General features: G+C 37.1%; 1 protein-coding gene across 4 annotated transcripts in view; it reads right to left on the bottom strand.

The window, feature by feature from the left end:
* DDHD2 (DDHD domain containing 2) overlaps positions 1–20,700 on the bottom strand; it is a 35,839-nt gene that overhangs the window by 13,993 nt on the left and 1,146 nt on the right. For 2 of the 4 annotated variants that reach the window (XM_073798588.1, XM_019921304.3), the window contains exons 2-16: positions 20,241–20,468; positions 19,230–19,420; positions 18,349–18,438; positions 17,676–17,796; positions 16,451–16,540; positions 15,360–15,495; positions 13,325–13,533; positions 12,976–13,043; positions 12,196–12,318; positions 11,233–11,328; positions 10,062–10,190; positions 9,799–9,954; positions 9,420–9,522; positions 9,111–9,281; positions 8,260–8,422 (exon numbers count right to left, since the gene is read on the bottom strand). In XM_073798588.1, the coding sequence (XP_073654689.1) occupies positions 8,260–8,422; positions 9,111–9,281; positions 9,420–9,522; positions 9,799–9,954; positions 10,062–10,190; positions 11,233–11,328; positions 12,196–12,318; positions 12,976–13,043; positions 13,325–13,533; positions 15,360–15,495; positions 16,451–16,540; positions 17,676–17,796; positions 18,349–18,438; positions 19,230–19,420; positions 20,241–20,460 (2,066 nt within the window). In that variant the 5' untranslated portion in view covers positions 20,461–20,468. Of the gene's footprint in view, positions 1–8,259; positions 8,423–9,110; positions 9,282–9,419; positions 9,523–9,798; positions 9,955–10,061; positions 10,191–11,232; positions 11,329–12,195; positions 12,319–12,975; positions 13,044–13,324; positions 13,534–15,359; positions 15,496–16,450; positions 16,541–17,675; positions 17,797–18,348; positions 18,439–19,229; positions 19,421–20,240; positions 20,469–20,700 lie in introns of those variants that run through there. The other 2 variants (XM_019921305.3, XM_073798589.1) reach the window with 2 other exon arrangements.

Genomic DNA, 20,700 nt, shown 5'->3' with positions numbered 1-20,700 from the left:
ATGCTCAACCTTACTCATAATAGGAGGAGGACAATACGAATTATAGAGTGCATGATACGTACGCTGAAAACCACGAAACACTTCTGAGAGAAACTAAAGACCAAAATACACTGAGAGACAACTGTGTTCGTGGGTCAGAAGACTCAGCATTATTAAGATGTCAATTCTTCCCCCAAATTGATCTATAGATAAAATGCAATCACAATCAAAATTCCTAAAAAGCCTTTTGGCTGAAATTAACAAGTTCATTCTACACTGTATAAGGAAATGCAGAGGACCTACAATACCTAAAATAACTACGAATAGGAAAAACAAAGATGAAGGACTCATGATACCTAATTTTAAGCCTTACTATAAAGCTACAGTAATCAGGACAGTGTTTTATTGGCATAAGGACAGACAAACAGATCAGTGGAACAAAACAGAGTCAAGGCAAGTCAACAGTTTCTCCATCTGAATAAACTTTTCAACAAATGTTGCTAGAACAGGAAAACCACATGCAAAACAATGAACCTCAATCCTTTCCTCACACCATCTTTAAAAATTAACTCAGTCAAAATGGATCACAGAGCTAAATGTAAAAGCTAAAATGACACAGCTTCTAAAACAAAGGAGAAACCTTAATGACATTGGATTTGGCAAAGATTTCTTAAATATGTCAGAAAAGCACAAACTTCAGTAAAATGGACTTCATCAAAATAAAAAACTGCGTTTCAAAACCTACTTGACAGAAAAATGAAAACCAAACCACATCCTGAGGAAAAAAAGTATATCTGAAAAGAACTTGTAACTAAAATGTAGAAAACTCTTGAAACTTAATAATGAAATAAACCAATTTTTTAAATGGGCAGAAGATTTCAACAGACAATTCACTAAAGAAGATATATGGACAGCAAGGGGGATCGATCAACGTGGCAGAGTAAGAGGACGTGGAACTCGCCCCCAAAAAATCACATCAAAAGTACATCTGTATGTGGGATGGAAACTGGCAGAAACACTCCTGTACAACCAAGGCTGTAAGAAAGATCCACATGTAATCGTTTAGGATGGGAAGGAAAGCGATCAGGTTGGGACCTGTGCCCCTGGGAGGGGACTCAGAGGAAAAGGGAGAATGCACAGGCGGAGACCCACCCTGAGGAGTGAGCAGTGAGAGCCTCAGATTCAACGCCCCAGTCCTGGGGTCCTAATCAGGGGAGACGAGCCCCCTTGGCTAGCTGGAGGGCAGCAGGGCTGTGGGAGCACGTGCGTGCTGGCTTGCCCCCAGGCAGGGCGGAGAGTACAGTGGGAGGACTGGTCTAGTGGCTGCCAGGTCTCCCCGCCTGGGTGCACAGCTCAGCTCCATGACGATGCACCACTGCACAGCATCTAGGGCCGCCACGACAGGGAGAAACACAGCCAAGGGATGCACAGGCAACCCGGGCATGGGGCAGAGTCTGGGTGGGGTGTCAGCTGCCACTGTTGGTACTTACTCAAGCAGTGCATCAGAAGAAGCCCAGAACTCTGACGGCGGCCCCTACCCCACGGCTTACACCCCAGCATATGCCAAGAGTCCACACAGGCCCCAGTTGCCCTGCAGTGTGGCCCCATAACAAGACAGGGGAGGCTGGGGGCAGTGATCGACTGTGAGGGGCAAAGGGGACATGCACCCAAGGCTGCACATGGCAGACAGCTTGGACCTCTGTCTGCAGAGAGCCCACATGGGCCCCACTTTTGTCTGCCCTCCCCAGCTCTGGGGCAAGGGTTCCAGTGCAGGGAGGTTGGGAAACACACCTAAAGGGAACAGAGCCAGCCTGGGCCGGACCATCAGGGCTTTGGCTCCAGCAACTTAGGATCAGACCCTGTCCCCAACTGCATGGTGACAGCCACTGAGCAGAGGGGAAGTCCCACCTCACATCCAGCTCCACCCCCTACTAAGGTGATAGCTGAGGAAAGACGACTCTGTCCGTGTCATCAAATCCTGCTCTCCCATCAACGGCACTGGGCACACACAGCCTGTATAAGGATGCTCCCACATAAGAATACCCCTTTCAGACTGCAATAGGTAACTGTTTCACCTAAATTCATAGCGACAGAAAAAGTTAAGCAAAATGAAAAGGCAGACAAACTGCTCTCAATTGAAACAGCAAAAGAAAACCCATGAAAAAAGAATGAAACAGAAATAAACAATTTACCAGATAAAGAATTCAGAACAGTTAATTAAAAAATGTTAACTGAATTAGGGACAAGAATAAATGAACATAGTGAGAATTTTAACAAGGAACTAGAATATATAAAAAAGACCCAATCAGAAATGAAGAATTCAATAGCTGCAATAAAAAAAACACACTAAAAGGACTGAATAGCAGACTGAGTGATACAGAAGAACACATAAGTGATCTGAAACATAGAATAATGGAAATCACCCAATCAGAACAGCAAAAAGAAAAGAGAGATTTTAAAAAATGAAAACGGTATAAGAGATCTCTGGGCTAACATTAAATGTACCAACATTCACATTATAGGGGGTCTCAGAAGGAGAAGAGAGAGAGCAGAGCATTGAAAATGTATCTGAGGAAATTGTGGCTGAAAACTTCCCAAATCTGAAGGAAACAAATACCCAGGAACAGGAAGCATAGAGGGTCCCAAACAAGATGAACCCAAGCACATTCACACCAAGACATAACAATTAAAATGGCAAAAGGTAAAGAGAGGCTTCTGAAGGCAGCAAGAAAAAAAGAGTCATATACAAGGGGATCCCCATAAGGCTATCAGCTGATCTCTCTGCAGAAACCCTGCAGGCCAGAAGGGAGTGGCACGATATATTCAAAGTCCTGAAAGGGAAAAACCTGCAACCCAGGATACTCTGCCCAACAAGATTATCATTTAGAATTGAAGAAGAGATAAAGAACTGCTCAGACAAGCAAAAACTGAAACAGTTCATCAATACTAAACCTACTCTAAAAGAAATGTTAAAAAGTCTTCTCTAAGTGGAAAAGAAGTAAGAACCTATAGAAAAGGGGAAATCCCAATAGAAAAGGCAAATACATAGTAAGGACTGAGGATCAACCACTTAAATAAGCCAGTATGAAGATTAAAAGACAAAAAAACTGTAAAAGCAACTATAACTACAATAAACAGTTAAGGGATAAACGTGAAGATGTGAAATATAACATCAAAACCACAAAATGCAGGGGAGGGGAGTAAAAACACGTAGGTTGTTTAGAATATGTCTGAACTTAAATGACTGCCAGTTTAACACAAGTAGATATAGGTCAACATATAAGAACCCCACGGTAATCACAAATCAAAAAACTACAACATACACACACACACACAAAAGTAAGGAACACAAGCATACTGCTAAATAAAATCATTAAACCACAAAGGAAGAAAAAAAAGAAGAAATGAATACAGAAGAACTACAGAAACAACCGGAAAACAAGTAATAAAATGGCAATAAGTACATACCTATCAATAATTACTTTAAATGTCAATGGACTAAATGCTCCAATCAAAAGACACAGGGTGGGGTTTCCCTGGTGGCGCACTGGTTAAGAATCCGCCTGCCAATGCAGGGGACACGGGTTCGAACCCTGGTCCGGGAAGATCCTGCATGCTGCGGAGCAACTAAGCCCGTGCGCCACAACTACTGAGCCTGCACTCTAGAGCCCGCAAGCCACAACTACTGAGCCCACGTGCCACAACTACTGAAGCTTGCGTGCCTAGAGCCCACGCTTCTCAACAAAAGAAGCCAAAGCAATGAGAAGCCTATGCACAGCAACGAAGACCCAACGCAGCCAAAAATAAATAAATACATTTTAAAAAAGACACAGGGTGGGTGACTGGATGAAAAACAAGACCCATCTATATGCTGCCTCCAGGAGACTCACGTCAGAGCTAAAGACACACACAGGCTGAAAATAAGGGAATGGAAAAGGTATTTCCTATAAATGGAAACGAAAAGAAAGCAGGGGCAGCAATATTCCTATCAGACAAAATAGACTTTAAAACAAAGGCTATAACAAAAGACAAAGGAGGGCATTCTATAATGATAAAGGGATCAATACAAGAACAGGATGTAACATTTGTTACCATATATGCATCCAAGACAGGGGAAGCTAAATATATAAAGCAAATAGTAACAGACATATGAGGAGAAACTGACAATAACACAGTAATAGTAGGAGACTTTAACATTCCATTTTCATCAATGGACAGATCATCCAGACAGAAAATCAATAAGGCAACAGTGGCCTTAAATGACACAATAGACTAGTTGGACATAACAGATATCTACAGGACATTACATTCCAAAACAGCAGAATACACATTTTTTCCAAGTGCACATGAAATGTTCTCCAGGACAGATCACATGTTAGGCCACAAAACAAGTCTCAACAAATTTCAGAGGATAGAAATTATATCAAGCTTTTTTCCGACCACAATGGTATGAAACTAGAAATCAATTACAGAAAGGAAAATGGGAAAAGAACAAGCATATGGAGACTAAATGACATGCTACTAAAAAATGATGGGTCAATAAAGAAATCAAAGAGGAAATCAGAAAATACCTTGAGACAAATAAAAATGGAAACACAACTCTCCAAAATCTATGGGATGAAGCAAAAGCAGATTTAAGAGGGAAGTTTATAGTGATACAGGCCTTCCTCAAGAAATAAGAAAAATCTCAAACAAACCTACCACCTCAGGGAATTAGAAAAAGAAGAACAAAGCCCAAAGTCAACATAAGGAAGGAAATAATAAAGATCAGAGAAGGAAATAAATAAAATAGAGATTAAAAAAAGCAATAGAAAAGATCAATGAAAATGAGAGCTGGTTTTTTGAAAAGATAAACAAAAAGGATAAACCTTTAGACAGGCTCACCAAGAAGAAAAGAAAAAGGACCCAAATAAACAAAATAAGAAATGAAAAAGGAGAAATTACAACCGATACCACAGAGATATAAAAAAATCATAAAAGGATACTATAAACAGTTATATTCCAACAAATTGGACAACCTAGAAGAAATGGACAAATTTCTAGAAACATAAAAATTGCCAAGACTGAATCAAGAAGAAACAGACCATTTAAACAGACCAAACACTAGTGAAATTAAATTTGTAATTTAAAAAAACTCTCAGGAAACAGAAGTCCAGAACTGACTTCACAGGGGAATTCTAGCAAACATACAAAGAAGAGCAAACAACTATCCTTAAACTATTCCAAAAAACTGAAGAGGAGGAAATACTCCCAAATTCATCCTACGAGGCCACCATTATCCTGATACCCAAACCAGACCAATACAATACAAAAAAAGAAAATTACAGGCCAATATCTTTGATGAATATAGATGCACAACTCCTCAACAAAATATTAGCAAACTGAATCCAACAATATAAAAAAAGTATCATACACAATGATCAAGTGGGATTTATTCCAGGGACACAAGGATGGTTCAACATTCACAAATCAATCAATGTGATATACCACATCAACGAAAGAAAGGACAAAAATCACACGATCACCTTAATGGACACAGAAATAGCATTTAATAAAATTCAACATCCATTCTTGATAAAAACTCTCATCAAAGTTGATATAGAGGGAACATATCTCAACATAACAAAGGCCATTTATGACAAACCCACAGCTAACGTCATATTCAACAATGAAAAGCTGAAAGCCTTTCCTCCAAATTCAGAAACAAGACAAAGATGCCTAATGTTGCCCCTTCTATTTAACATAGTATTGGAAGTCCTAGCCACAGCAATCAGGGAAAAAAAAAAAGAAAAAAAGAAAGGCATCCAAATTGGAAGGGAGGAAGTAAAACTGTCACTATTTGCAGATAGCATGATACTTTATATAGAAAATCCTAAAGCCTCCACCAAAAAACTGTTAGAACTAATAAATGAATTCAGTAAAGTTGCAGGATACAAGATTAATATACAGAAATCTATTGCTTTTCTATACACTAATGATGAACTATCAGAAACAGAAAGTAGAAAAAAATCCCATTTAAAATTACATCAAAAAGAATAAAATACCCTAGGAATAAACTTAACCAAGGAGGTGAAAAACCTACACTCTGAAAATTATAAAACACTGATGAAGGAAACTGAAGATGATACAAAGAAATGGAAAGATATCCTATGCTCTTGGAATGGAAGAATTAATATTGTTAAAATGGCCATACTATCCAAAGCAATCTGCAGACTTAATGCAATCCCTACCAAAATACCCATGACATTTTTCGCAGACCTAGAACAAATAATCCTAAAATCTATATGGAATCACAAAAGACCCCATATTGCCAAAACAGTCTTGAGAAAAAACGAATAAAGCTGGAGATATCACCCTCCCCGACTTCAGACCATACTACAAAGCTACAGTTATCAAAACAGATTAGTACTGGCACATAAACAGACACATAGATCAATGGAGCAGAATAAAGAGCCCAGAAATAAACCCATGCACCTATGGTTAATTAATCTATGACAAAGGAGGCAAGAATGCAAAATGGAGAAAAGACAGTTTCTTTGACAAGTGGTGCTGGGAAAACTGGACAGCTACATGTAAACGAATGAGATTAGAAAATTTCTGCACACCATTTACAAAACTAAACTCAAAATGGATGAAAGACCTAAATGTAAGACTGGAGACCATAAACCCCCTAGAAGAGAACATAGGCAGAACACTCTTTCACATAAATCACAGCAACATTTTTTTGGATCTGTCTCCTAAGGCAAAAAAATAAAAGCAAAAATAAACAAATGGAACCTAATTAAACTTAAAAGCTTTTACACAGCAAAGGAAACCATCAACAAAATGAAAGGAAAAGCTACTGGATGGGAGAAAATATTTGCAAATGATATGTGATAAGGGGTTAATATCCAAAATATATAAACAGCTCATAAAACTCAATATCAAAAAAAAAACAACAAATAACCCAATCAAAAAATGGGTAGGAGACCTGAATAGACATTTTTCCAAGAAAGACACATAAATGGATAACAGGCACATGAAAAGATGCTCAATATCACTAATCATCAGGGAAATGCAAATCAAAACCACAATGAGATGTCACCTCACACCTGTCAGAACGGCTGTCATCAAAAGGAACACAGGGCTTCCCTGGTGGCGCAGTGGTTGAGAGTCTGCCTGGTGATGCAGGGGACGCAGGTTCATGCCCCGGTCCGGGAAGATCCCGCATGCCGCGGAGCGGCTGGGCCCGTGAGCCATGGCCGCTGGGCCTGCGCGTCCGGAGCCTGTGCTCCACAACGGGAGAGGCCACAACAGTGAGAGGCCCGCGTACCGCAAAAAAAAAAAGGAACACAAAATAACAACACTGGCGAGGATGTAGAGAAACGGGAATGCTTGTCCATTGTTGGTGGGAATGTGAAATGGTGCAGACACTGTGGAAAACAGTATGGAGGCTCCTCAAAAAAATAAAAATAGAACCACCATATGATCCAGCAATTCCACTCCTGGGTATATATCCAGAAAAAACGAAAACACTAACTTGAAAAAATACACGCACCCCAATGTTCATAGCAGCACTATTCACAATAACTAAGATATGGAAGCAACCTAAGTGTCCAGCAACAGACAAATGAATAAAGAAAATGTGGTATATATTACAATGGAATAATACTCTGCCATAAAAAAAGATGGAATTCTGCCATTTGCAGCAACGTGGATGGACCTAAAGAATATCATGCTTAGTGAAATAAGTCTTAATTATTTCACAGATATTTGATAGATGTAGAAAAAGGAGATAGGCCAGTGTACATTTGGGATTAGAATGATTTCTTGTTCAGACAATTACAAAACAACACACTCATGTCATTTGAAGAAATCTTAACAAACAATTAAGACCAAAAAACTCCAAAACAAAAACAAACACTTAGGGGCTTCCTTGGTGGCGCAGTGGTTAAGAATCTTCCTGCCAATGCAGAGGACACGGGTTCGAGCCCTGGTCCAAGAAGATCCCACATGCCGTGGAGCAACTAAGCCCTTGTGCCACAACTACTGAGCCTGCGCTCTAGAGCCTGTAAGCCACAACTACTGAAGCCCGCGCCTAGAGCCCATGCTCTGCAGCAAGAGAAGCCACCGCAATGAGAAGCCCGTGACAGCAACGAAGAGTAGCCCCCGCTCGCCGCAACTAAAGAAAGACCACGCGCAGCAACGAAGACCCAACACAGCCAAAAATAAAATAAAAATAAAAAAATAAATAAGTTAATTAATTTTTTAAAAAGGTAGACTTAAAAAAACAACACTTACCAGTAGCATAGATGACTTTGTAAAGCAAATAAATATTCATTAAAACTTTCAATGGGCTTCTCCTGTAGCACATAGTCGATGCGCTGGCCTCCATTCAGCATTCCCACATGGATGGGGGGAGCTTCTTGTTTAACTGCTACAAGGTTCTCTTCTGTGCTAACATCTGGATACAGAAGAACCGTAATAAGAATATAAAAGCGTCCAGCCCTCCAAGGTTGTCCTTGCTTTCCCTCAGGCTCCAGCTTTACCGTAGGCTGAGCTACCCTGCTCAGAAAGTTCTCTCTCATGTTCCTCCTCTCAATCCCCTTAAAGCTTCTCCTCAAGGCACACTGATTTTATCCAATCCCTTTTTTCCTTCCTGTACCTTTAATGGCTAATTCCATTTGCCTTTGGTTTACAAACTAAATGCAAACAGGGTTAGAACTCCTTAGGCAATTGAAAACTAAAGCAAAAGAATGCAACATTAACTGTGAAATTAAGAGGAAAAGTGTCCTAGCTAGTCCCCAGCCAGGAAAATAAAACCAACCCATGAATACACAGACATTCCCCTGTAAAAGCAAGGTTCTTCACAGCGTAGGCTCTGAGCAGCACTGCCATAGTGCCCAAGTGGGGAATGTTTAAAGCCTCATTACTAGATGCTCAGCTTCTCTTGACATCTTCCCTCACAAACAATGTTTTTCCAAAATTTGTGGCTATTAGATGACAGAAAACACCAGCAGAGCTGAAGGCCCATTAGGACTCATAATAAAAAAGGAGAAAGTAAGAAGACCCTGGGAGAATAAGAACCAGACACCATGGAGTCCCTCTTATCTGGCCTGGTGCAGGAAATCAATATGTACAGTGTCACTGACCACTAGGCTTCTCTGAACTTGATTCAGGTTCTGCTTCAGTTTCTTCTGCAGTTTCTGAAGCTTGTAAGGCAGGGTATGGAGCTCTGGTAAAAGACTTCCAGGCCATCCGCAGCGAACCTAGCAAGTTGTTCTTAAGGTCCATGCTCATCCTGGTCAAGCCCTCTCTCAGTTCTGAAACATATGAAAAAGAACATTACATGGTTTACAGAGGTAAAAGGGTTCAACACAGCTAAACAAAGTGAATGAGGTCCAGTCGGTTTGCACTGACCAGAAGGTCTAGAATTATCAGGTTCTATATTCAAGACTTACCTAAGTGCATCCGCTTCCTGCCTTTATGATGCGGGATCAGCATTGGCTCAAATTCTACTCCTGGGACCACCATTGGTTCAATCCTATAGGCCACAGGATCAAACTACATAGGAAAAACAATAGCTACAAATACCTCTGCTGAAGATGAAGAAAGATAATGACAGTCTCAGGAGCTATGTATCAGGCAAGAATAATTATAAGCTCATTTTTTAAAATGTAGTTGTTCCGCCCCATCACTTCCAGATTCATACTATTATAAATTATCTCATTACTACAGAATAATATAGAAAAAAGTAAATCAACACAATAGAATATCGTACGCGCTTTACCAATAAGCCCTAATAGTCAGGTAAAACCACAAGAGCTGTCCAATGCTTACGGGGTGATAAATATTGAAGAAACCTTTGCATGTTGGGAATTTGTAGTTGGGGTCAATTCTTTTTAGGCCTCGGACAGTAAGGAACATTCCAATGGGAGATCCAAAGGCAAAGAATATTTCTGGTTTATAGATGAGCCGGGGGTATTTTACAGGCACCTGGAAGGAGGAAATAAAAGCATCTCTCATTAACAACAAAAGTTACATCTGTTCCTACCATACCAACGGCAAACAATAAAATGACCAAAGAGAATTAGTATTGTTACCTGCCCAATGCCAACATCCAGATGTTCACCATTTCCAGTACCATTAGTACTACTGCAGAACTCCGATTCTTTGGGGATGTTAGACATATTCGCCCCTGCAGGTGATTGCGGGGTTGGTCTATTAATACCCTAAAGAATAAAAAATAGTTCTGTGGAACTGCTATGTAGTGAAAATACCCAAAGGATTATACAGTTTTCTACTGGTTTAAAAGGATGCTTGGGAAGGTTTTGAAATGGTAGTCAACAATTTTAAGAAGAATCTCTCAGAGAACAAGCTAAAGCTGATGAAAACAAAAGTTGCCTTAAATTATGAATTGATATCCCTACATGCTCGGAAATAACGAAAGCTGTACAAAGCCATTTGGGTAGCAGTTGAAACTTTAGGCAACCATCATGAGAGAAAACGATAACAGAGCACTGTGGAATGAATGTTGGGGATTGCTGAGGAGTTCAATGAAGTGCTATGCCTTTCTCACCAAAGCAAGTAGTATGTCTCTATCAGCCTTAAATCAGAACTGAGCAACCTGCTAAAAGGTTGAAAAATAATTAATTAGACTATGGAAAGGAATCAGTGGCCAAAAATGCTCAGTGCATAAGCACTGTTACAACGGGGTTATACCTTGAATACATTATACTAAGTGAAAGGAACCAGTCACAAAAGGCCACATATTGTATGACTCCATTTATATGAAATATCCAGAATAAGAAAATACATGAAGACAGAAAACAGATCAGTGGTTCACAGGAGGGAGGAATAGGGAGTGCCTGCTAATGAATATGATGCTTCTTTCTGCGGTGATGGAAATGTTCTGGAATTAGATAGTGGTAATGGTTATACAACTCTGCAAATATACTAAAACCCACTGAATTGTATATTTTAAAAGGGTGAATTTTATGGTATGTGTTGTGAATTATATTTCAATAAAGCAGTTACAAAACAAACAAAAAAAAAGGAAAAAATTGAATGGTGGAAGTCCAGGGGAAATAAAACTTCTGAAGCTAATAACACTTTTAAAGATATCAATAAAGTAAATGTGTTTAATTTCTGAAAAGAGAGCCAAAGGTCAATTTTAAAAATTGCTTAGCTCCCTATACTAAACACCTCACAAAGCACAAGGATACAAGGAAGTCAAAAAACTGTTTAATCCTACAAACTATATTAAGCACATACCATTGAATTTTTTCTGGTCCTTAAGTAGTTTAGTATCTTCTTTCTTGGTCCTAAGGGAATTCCCATTTCCTGAAGATCTTTGTCTGTACATAAAGCCTAAGCATAAAAAATCAAATATCTTTCTTATTTCTCGGCAAATTAAAATCAATTAAATGTCCTAAAAATAAGTAAGTAAACGCCCTGTTCTCTGAGAGGAATAAGGCCTAAACACTCTGTTGTTCTTTGCTTTGCATGACTAGGACTCCCTAGTGGTAACAAAAACAAATAAACAAGCAAATATCCACAGTAGAGCTCTACAAGGTATAACAGAAAATAAGAGTTGGAAAAGTTAGTGGTCATTTATTCCTGCTCTCATGTTTTCAGAGCTCTGCTGTGTTTTAGTCTTTGCTCCATTGCTGTTAACATGGCTCCTCGGAACTCTGAACCTCCACAAAGCAAAGATCACTTTATATGATAAAAAGCACACAAATAAGGCTAAAGAGCATTACTAATGATAACGAAGTATTTATGACTAAAATGTTTCTAAAGGGCAGGCTCTTAGCAAGCAGTACGATGAAAAGAAGCAATAAAAATACTGAAAATGGGGAACTTCCCTGGTGGCACAGTGGTTAAGAATCCGCCTGCCAATGCAGGGGACAAGGGTTCGATCCCTGGCCCGGGAAGATCCCACATGCCACGGAACAACTAAGCCCATGCACCACAACTACTGAGCCTGCGCTCTAGAGCCCGCGAGCCACAACTACTGAAGCCCACGCGCCTAGAGTCCATAATCCGCAACAAGAGAAGCCACCGCAGTGAGAAGCCTGTGCACCGCAGCGAAGAGTAGCCCCACTCTCTGCAACTAGAGAAAGCCCACGCGCAGCAACGAAGACCCAACGCAGCCAAAAATAAATAAATAAAATAAATTTATTAAAAAAAATACTGAAAATGGTATAGTGCAAAGTTTTAAAAGATTATTTTTACCAGAGCTTCCTTATCTACTTTCTCCTTCTCAAAGACACTAAAGAATTCAGAGAGTTGAAGTTTCTTCAAATCTTCCTCCAGTGTCGGTGTGTCTCCTTGATCCATGAAAATACTTGGCAAATCCTAAAAATTAAATTGTAAAGCTCGTATTCTCTAAATTCATTCAGATTTTTATTAATATTACTTTGCAATAAAGGAAAGTACTATGTTAGATATCCACAGAGACCTACCTTAACTTTGAATAAATTGTAATTTATACGAAATATAAATTAAGATGTGATTGATCTTTAAGTTTTTGCAGTCAGTTGAAACCTAGTATGTTTTTAAATAAATGAATGAGTGAATAAATGAGTATCAAAGTATTCTTCATCATCATCATTAATAAAGCCTTCCCTGAGCTCTTATTAATGTTTAAGGATGGCTTTCAAACAGAATTTCTATAAACTATATCAATTTGCATCCAATTCACTCTTCATTTCCTCATATGCAAATTCCATTTCAACTCAGTGATTCTATAACTCTAATAACAGATCAGTAGTGCATATTTATAATGAAAAAATAAGATACCTATAATTATTTTAGAATGTGGCAAATATTTGTAGAAGCATACTACTATCTTGCTTCTATCATCCAAGAATGACAGAGATAATTACAAGTCTGTTAAAATTAAAATAAACGTAAATATTATGGTATGAGACAAAGCAAAAAACAAAAAGCCTAAAATCTAAAAACTCTTACTAAGAAAGCATACAAAAGAACCTATCTGAACATCTAAATTACCTTTTTACTGTCAACATCCCCCAAAGAATCTTTCTGATTTGTTAGGATATCGAACAATATAAGTGAACCTACAAGTAAAACAGAAGAAAGAAGGGACAATTTCGAAGCATTAGCACTAAATAGCTGTCTTTCATACAAAAAAAGTATTAAGCCAATTACCCATGAAGCAAAATCTATGAAGTAGGGAGTCATTCTTTCCAATCCACCACCACCCTTCCAACGCCTTCCAAATTCTTCATCACAGACCAGTTCTAGACCTCTGAATCTGATACTGATAAAAGACACTGTACTTCAAACCCAGCTATCCTTAAAATATGATAGTCATCTCTGGTCACAAAGAATCCGTTACCTAAACTATGACCAGCGATGGATACGCCCCCTTTGAAATCAGGGTTCCTCTGCAGAAAAAGTACATATAATCGGTTCATTTCAGAAGCAACTGTGTCCACAATAGTCTGACAGTAGGTGGGGCTGTTGTAGAAGAAGACATCCAGAATTGTATCATTGGTGAAGTGCCTTAGGCGGTTAATGCTGGGCAGAGTTATTCGCTGCAGATCTCTGAAAAAAACAGAAGATATTTTAAGCAGAAAACCTAAATACATTCCACAGCCTCCTCTAAGTTATTACCCAAATTACACTTAGAAATTAAGAGACAAGGGATAACTATCAATTTACAGGAAACAGAGGACAGACAGACATTTGTAATGAAGCCAAAGGGATGTGACCAGCAAAATTCAGTGTGAGAAACGCTGCAAGACAAAAAACCCAGCCTCCTCAAGACATAAATTACAAGAAAATAAGAGATAGAAAGGTAATCAAGAGATTAAAAGAGACTTAAAAGACATCAACTAATTGCAATTTATGATCCCAGTTTAAACTATGTGTGTATGTGCATGTATATGTATGTATGTGTATATATAAATCATGACATTTATTAGACAATTACAAATTTGAATACTGATTGTATATTTGCTGATATTAAGAATTTTTTTAGATGTGATAATGGTGTTATATATATTTTTTTAATCCTTAAAAGGATATACAAACTGAAACATTTAACAGATGAAATGATATGATGTCTAAGATTTTATCCAAAAGTAATAGAGTGGAGGGATGGGCAGTACACGGAAGATATGGATGGGGCAGAACTGGCCACATGTTGAGGCTTGTTGGGCTGGGTAATCATAATCAATCCATGAAGATTCATTATATATGCTACTTTTGTGTACAAAATTCTCTATAATAAAGTTTTTTAAAAGATAAAGAGGCTTTTCCTAGAATTCTCAGCATTAAGGTTTTTTGATCACAAATCAAATGATAAATGAATCAGCTCTCTCTCTCTATGCCGAATTTCTAAAAGCTGAAAGAAGGTGAGACTGCCAGATGCCGAGGACAAACAGAACTCATATCTCGCAAAGGAAAACAATGTTGACGTAGTATAAATCAGCTTCCACATAAAGCTTTCTCAAAGCTCCCAGAAAGACTCCTCAAACCTTCAACATCTTCTGTAGTTTAGAGAGAGCTATGTGCCCCTAGTAACCTCTTAGCATCAGCTCAAATATGAAAGAATGTGAACTCTGTACACCTAGTAAAAGCAACACCACAATGGAGCATTTGGCACGTGGAATATGCTCAAATCATAGGGTATTAAGAACTGAGAGACACGGAATCAGAAAAGCCATTTCCAAGACCAGCATGGAAACAATGCTACTTCCTTTATCTACCAGAGAAGCATCTCCTAGTTCTATCCTAGAACTACATCATGAACATACTTCTTTCTGGCGAGCCCACAGTGAATATCCTTAATATAAGGCAACCTTCTCTGACATTACCAAAAAGTTTACAAACAGAACTTCTGAGCTTGCAACTTAAGAAAGCCATCACTTACTTATAAGTCATTGCACCAATTATACCTCAAGTTATAAAACCCAATAATTTAATATTTGGGAATTTCCTTTTTTCCCCAAATTTGGACAAATATTATCTAAATGTGATCACAAAAGGAACAACAAAATACTTTGTGCATCTTGAGGTAGATTGGCTTTTGACATCTTAAGATGGAAATGCTTATACACTATGGGGAGAATTTGGCTTTATGCTAAAGAAATAATAAAACTGTAATAGTAAACACTAACGAGCCAGTAAAACATACTGGAAGAAGATACACACAACTCCCCACTCCTAACCCGAGCTAGTTAAACAAAGGGACTGGTCCGCACTTAATAATGTATCTCTAAGAAAAAGACACAGAAGTACAAAAAGTTTTCTGTTGAACAAAATTTTATATATACGACCAGCTATAGAAGAAATGTTCCTAAGCATATCAATGACCAGAAAACATTACAATCACAGTTAGCAACTCAAAGGTGTAAAGTACTACTCACACATCCACACCAGTGGAATGCAGAGGACTGTGCCAGTTGACTGGGAGAAATTCTACCCTCCCAATCTGCTGATTTTCTTGGGCTTTCTTAAAATGCGTCTGTAGCAGGTTCAAAGAAACACTGCGAAAATCATTAACTAGAAAAGAAAATTAACAATGCATTAACGGTGAAGCGATCAATTTGTAGAGTGAAAATGCAACAGATCTTATAATTAATTATACTACATCCATCTATATCTGCTTATAGCACCTATTGACTCGAGTCAAAAGTAGAGTGAGTAGTCAAGAAAAAATTAACAGTGCATGTAGGAAAAGACATTCCTTTAATATAGAACTGCTATTACTATACAAAACATTTTTATATAAAAAAAAAATCACACAGTAACTTCAAAACTTCTGCCGTGTCAAGGGAACTGTTTCCATTTTTTTAAAAAAACCACTTGACTATGTCAATTGGCCTTGCAGTCAGGTTCCTATCCTAACTTTCTGGTTCTTATAAACAACGTTTACCCCATATTTTAAATTTTTAAAAGATACACTGCTGTTTGGAATTCATATTGCATCGATCTTAACCTTCTAGGAGGTTTATGCTTAGAAGCATTAGCCATTAGGATCAGACTCCCAAATTAGGGCAGTTAGACTATGAATACTGCCTTTCAAAGTCAAGTTATACTAATGACCTAAATATTCCAATTAGAATATCATAAGGTTTATCACAGTATGAATTACAAAAATGGTTGAAGCTTCTGTTATTCATTTAAACTATATTATCTTCATGGTCATATATTTATGGTTCCCTTTAAATTTAGAATGGTTATAAACAGGACCATCACATCATAAAACAATTGTATAAGACTTGAGGGCTTATTCACTCAAGAATTATTAGTTAAGAATATAAACCTATTAGCCTAAGGAACTTACTAGCACTTTAGGTCTAAGCTGGGAAGCTTGACTACCTTGCCACCTGTCTTCATCTCTCCAAATCTTATTATGCAGCTAAGACAACAGGCTAAAGACAACACTTCATCTCAACTCACAGGAGCACTAACAGTCCCCTTACATGATCTAATATGACATGCTTTGCGAACCTACCACACTGTACAATGCTTCGAAAGCGGAGATCACAGGCTGGTCCGATCCCGTGGACTACAAAAACCAAGTGATCTATCTGTAAAGGTTCCCCTACAAGTGAAATTACAAAGAAAAATTACTCTATATAACGAGTCATGTATTCTAAAATCAAACATTCACAATGCGTAGACAATAGAAACGGGCAAGTTAAAATATGAGCAGATATTTTAAAAGACACAGATAGTCCCATATTTAACTACTTAGTAAAAATATAGTGATGTTACTTTGTTTCTTATTTATCTTGTAATAAGTCAGTGAAAAAATTGTTCAAGTTTTTTCAACTTTTTATTTTGAAATAACTGCAATCTTATTGAAAACTTGAAAGAACAGTACAGAAACTCTCACGTACTTTTTATACAGATTCAACACTAACATTTACCACATTTGCTTTATTTCTCTATGTGTATGTGTATTCACACACATTTATTTTTCTGAACCATTTGGGAGCAGGTTGCATACATTATCAGATGGCACATATCACATCTCTTTAACCCTTTAATATTTTATTATGTATTTCCTAAGAATATGCTCTTATTTAACCACAGGGCAGTTACCAAATTCAAGTAATTTAATATTGACAGGATACTTTTACCTACTATCCTGTGTTTATCAGTTGTACCAATAAAATCTGACATGTATTTGAAGCCTGAAATTTTAAACTCATCTTTTCAAATTACAGTAAGTCTACGACTTTGTCCAAGAGACAAGCCATCTCCTCTGAAAGATGAAAGGAATTTTATAATCCAGTTAAATATATTATAAAACCAACCATAAATGACCCTAGCTAGAGAGCAATGGATAACCATCAAGGTCCCTGAAAAATAGTTTTCCCTGGTTGAAAACCTTCAGGAGTTACCAGGAATAAATTAATAATCAAGCAGGTGGAATCACACTTCTTAGAATTAGGACTAAATCAGTTCATTTGTACTTAGTGACCTCCTGACTAGTACTGTCAAATTTTGTCCATCCCACCATATATACTTAGCAACTTTAAAAGAGATTTTTATACCTATTAAGATTCTTAGTAGATGAAGTAATGCTAATCTTAACTTAGAATAAGCCCGTTTGATTAAAGACCATTTTTAAGCCTTGACGTAATCTAAAGCCATAGAGAAAGACCACGATTTAAATCATAAACAAATAAGTATATCAGAAGATAAGGAAAAAAATGAATGATTAACATTACCACAATGAATGTCAACAGAGATGTTCTCAACCCCTCTCTTCACTGTCCGAGGTCGGCCCTGCTCAGTGGGTGTTGAACCCCATTCATCAGACCCCGCGATTGGCTGGTAATGTACCATAAGCTTAAATAAAAAAGATCAGAGCAATAAACATACTCTACATTAAAGACACTTCCATTTATACATTCTGAGGGGTAGAAACGGGTCTTTTAAAACATAACACAGTCAAATCTCAACTGGAGTTTTGATATGCAACTCCTACAGCTTGAAATGAGAATCCTGAAAATACATTAGGCTAATGTTGTACACTTTAAATATCTTACTGTTTTGTCAATTATACCTCAGTAAAGCTAAAAAAAAAAAAAGGAAAATGAAAATTCATCAGGCTAACAGATCTTTCAACCATACCCTACACCTGGAAGAGGTGCCCACATAACGTGTCAGTGATTTTCTAAATCACAGCGACATAATTTTCCCTAAGAAAACTTCTGTGTAAGAGTTGAATGAGGAAATGATGGTAAGAGCCACAGCTTCAAGTTTCATAACTGTGAATGCAATATAAAAATGTCCAAAGCTTATCTTACGAAGAATCCCCAGAAAAAGAAACCAATTAAGTTCTTACTAATGCAATTAACCTTTAATCCCAATGTTAAAGAAGGGCATTAATTTGCTAACCTTTGGATTGTGCAATATAATAACTTCTCTGTTGGGAGACTCCAGTTTCTTCTTCCATTCATCCAGAGTTACAGCAAGCATGTAAGTTTCCTTAAAAGAAAACACATTTCATTAGATTTCTGTAATGGTTTTTCTATTAAAACTGAACTTTTTAACAAGAATACTGCTAGATAAACAATTACAATAAGAGTATCTTACTCTAATTTATCAAATTTATTTTAATTCTCTTAAAATGAGAACAGGTACTAGTATAGAACAAAGAAAAAATAATCACTTCTACTTCTATCATCTAGACTGGAGATAATCGCTGTACACATTTTGATATATTTCTTTCAGTAATGTTAATGCATGTATATTATCCATAAAATGAGGATTACATTACATATAAAGTTCTTTCTCTTGATTTGTCAAATTTATTTTAAAATTCTTTTAAAATTATGATAATAGTACAGGACAAAGGAAAAAAATCAGTCCCAATTCCATCATCAAGACTAGAAATAATCATTGTTCACATTTTGATATATTTCGTTCAATAATATTAATATCCTACTCCAATTTAAAGCAAATTTCAGAATATTTTCAGAGCAAGAAAAATAAAAGGCAAAAAAGACCAATCCTGTGGTCATAGTTTAAATATTCACAAAGATCACTAGAGAAAAAAAATTTTAATTTAAATACGTAACAGTTTCCATAGTATTTCAAAATTTGAAAATAAAACTACTTTATCCTGAAACTAACTTGCAAAAAGAAATGCTATGAACTGTGATGCAAATAGAACCAAACTCTCTCTGTAAATTCACAGAATAAGTCACAAGAGGAAGAAAAGATTATGAAATAAGAGAACACAACGAAGAAAATGAGTAAAAGGGTCACAGGAATACCTCTAACACTTGGCTGAAGCTCTCCGAGTATGGTACATACTTATTATCTTTGTCTCCCTTGTAAAACCAGGTACAGCGCCTCACTTCCGATGCTAGCTCATCCCAGTATACGGCGTACCGCATCCTCTCCCCCAAATGAACATCGTATCTGCCCCCATCAGTGGGCACAACTCTCCTATCACAGTCTTTTCCTATCAAGGAGTGGAAAGGGGAAATGAAGTACATAGTATAGCAAAATAAAGCTCCCAAAATACAACTCTGAGTTATGTTCTCAATAATGTTATAAAACACACGAATGATCTGTTTCTTCTTGGCTAAACTACTTTATAAACCATCAAAATCATTCTTGGTTTTAATGAAACATGAAAAAAATAATACCCAACGCTGTTTTTTTCTTTTTCTAAGGAGAGATAGGAGTGTCCCTTAAAAAAAAAAAAATGTATACAAGAAAGCTTTTCTGAATTTTTTGTTTAAGGGACCAAAAGATAAATTAATGACCATCATGATGATAAAGTAGTAACCGGCATCATTCTTGTTTCATAAAAGAAGAAAAAACAAGAGAAAAATGAAAGAATTCATTCTTTTGCAATGTGACACTGCCCGCACCACACTCTTCATAAACAGAAACTGAAACATAAGAAACATTATTGGTTAACTATGCAGGAATTACAACAGGTACTGTTTTCAAGATACAGACCAAATTCTTGATTATAAATTGGCTGGATAGTAATGCAGAACTTCTATATAAAAATGCTATAGGATGTTATAAAGCAGAAACTAACACACCATTGTAAAGCAATTATACTCCAATAAAGATGTTAAAAAGAAAAGATTATTAAGTAAAATTTGGAAAGTATAAAAAATGTAAAGCAAAAAAAAAATGCTATGAGACAACTAGAAAAAGATCTAAAATTTACTTCTAATAGCACTCACTATAAGGACTTTTATATTATAGTTTTAGAGAAATGACAGTAAGTCCTTGTCTATTACAAGTCATAGCTTTCACCCTACCAGAACCGTATGCCTCTTCCAGCTGCTGTGAATCCTGAGAGTTGAAAGGAATCCATGTCTCCTTAGAATCTATTATCTTACAATAAAACCAATGAGGAGAAACGGGTTCGTACAAACTGCCAACATCCATGTCTATTAGCTCAAAGGAACTACATGAGTTTGGTGACGGGGATGGATCTGACTGGGACAATTGTTCCTCGTGTGATTCCACTGATGACATTTCTTTCTCTAAAAGACAAAAGAAAACTATAAATAACATTTCCTTCTATTAACAGTGTAACTGTTCACACACAAAACTGGTCATTTTTAAGGAGTCATTTCTGAAAAAAAACTAAGGCGGCTACATAATTTAAAACAGAAATAACATAAATTAACAGCTTTTTTTGGTTTTGTTTTTGGGTTTTTTTTTTTTTTTTGGAGGAAGGAGGCCTTAAACAAAACGCTTCTTATAGTTAGACCA

Source organism: Tursiops truncatus, chromosome 21 (genome assembly GCF_011762595.2).
Source record: "Tursiops truncatus isolate mTurTru1 chromosome 21, mTurTru1.mat.Y, whole genome shotgun sequence".
Classification (NCBI taxonomy): domain Eukaryota; kingdom Metazoa; phylum Chordata; class Mammalia; order Artiodactyla; family Delphinidae; genus Tursiops; species Tursiops truncatus.
The sequence above is the reverse complement of the archived record's forward strand: the minus strand, read 5'-3'. Positions and strand labels throughout refer to the sequence as shown.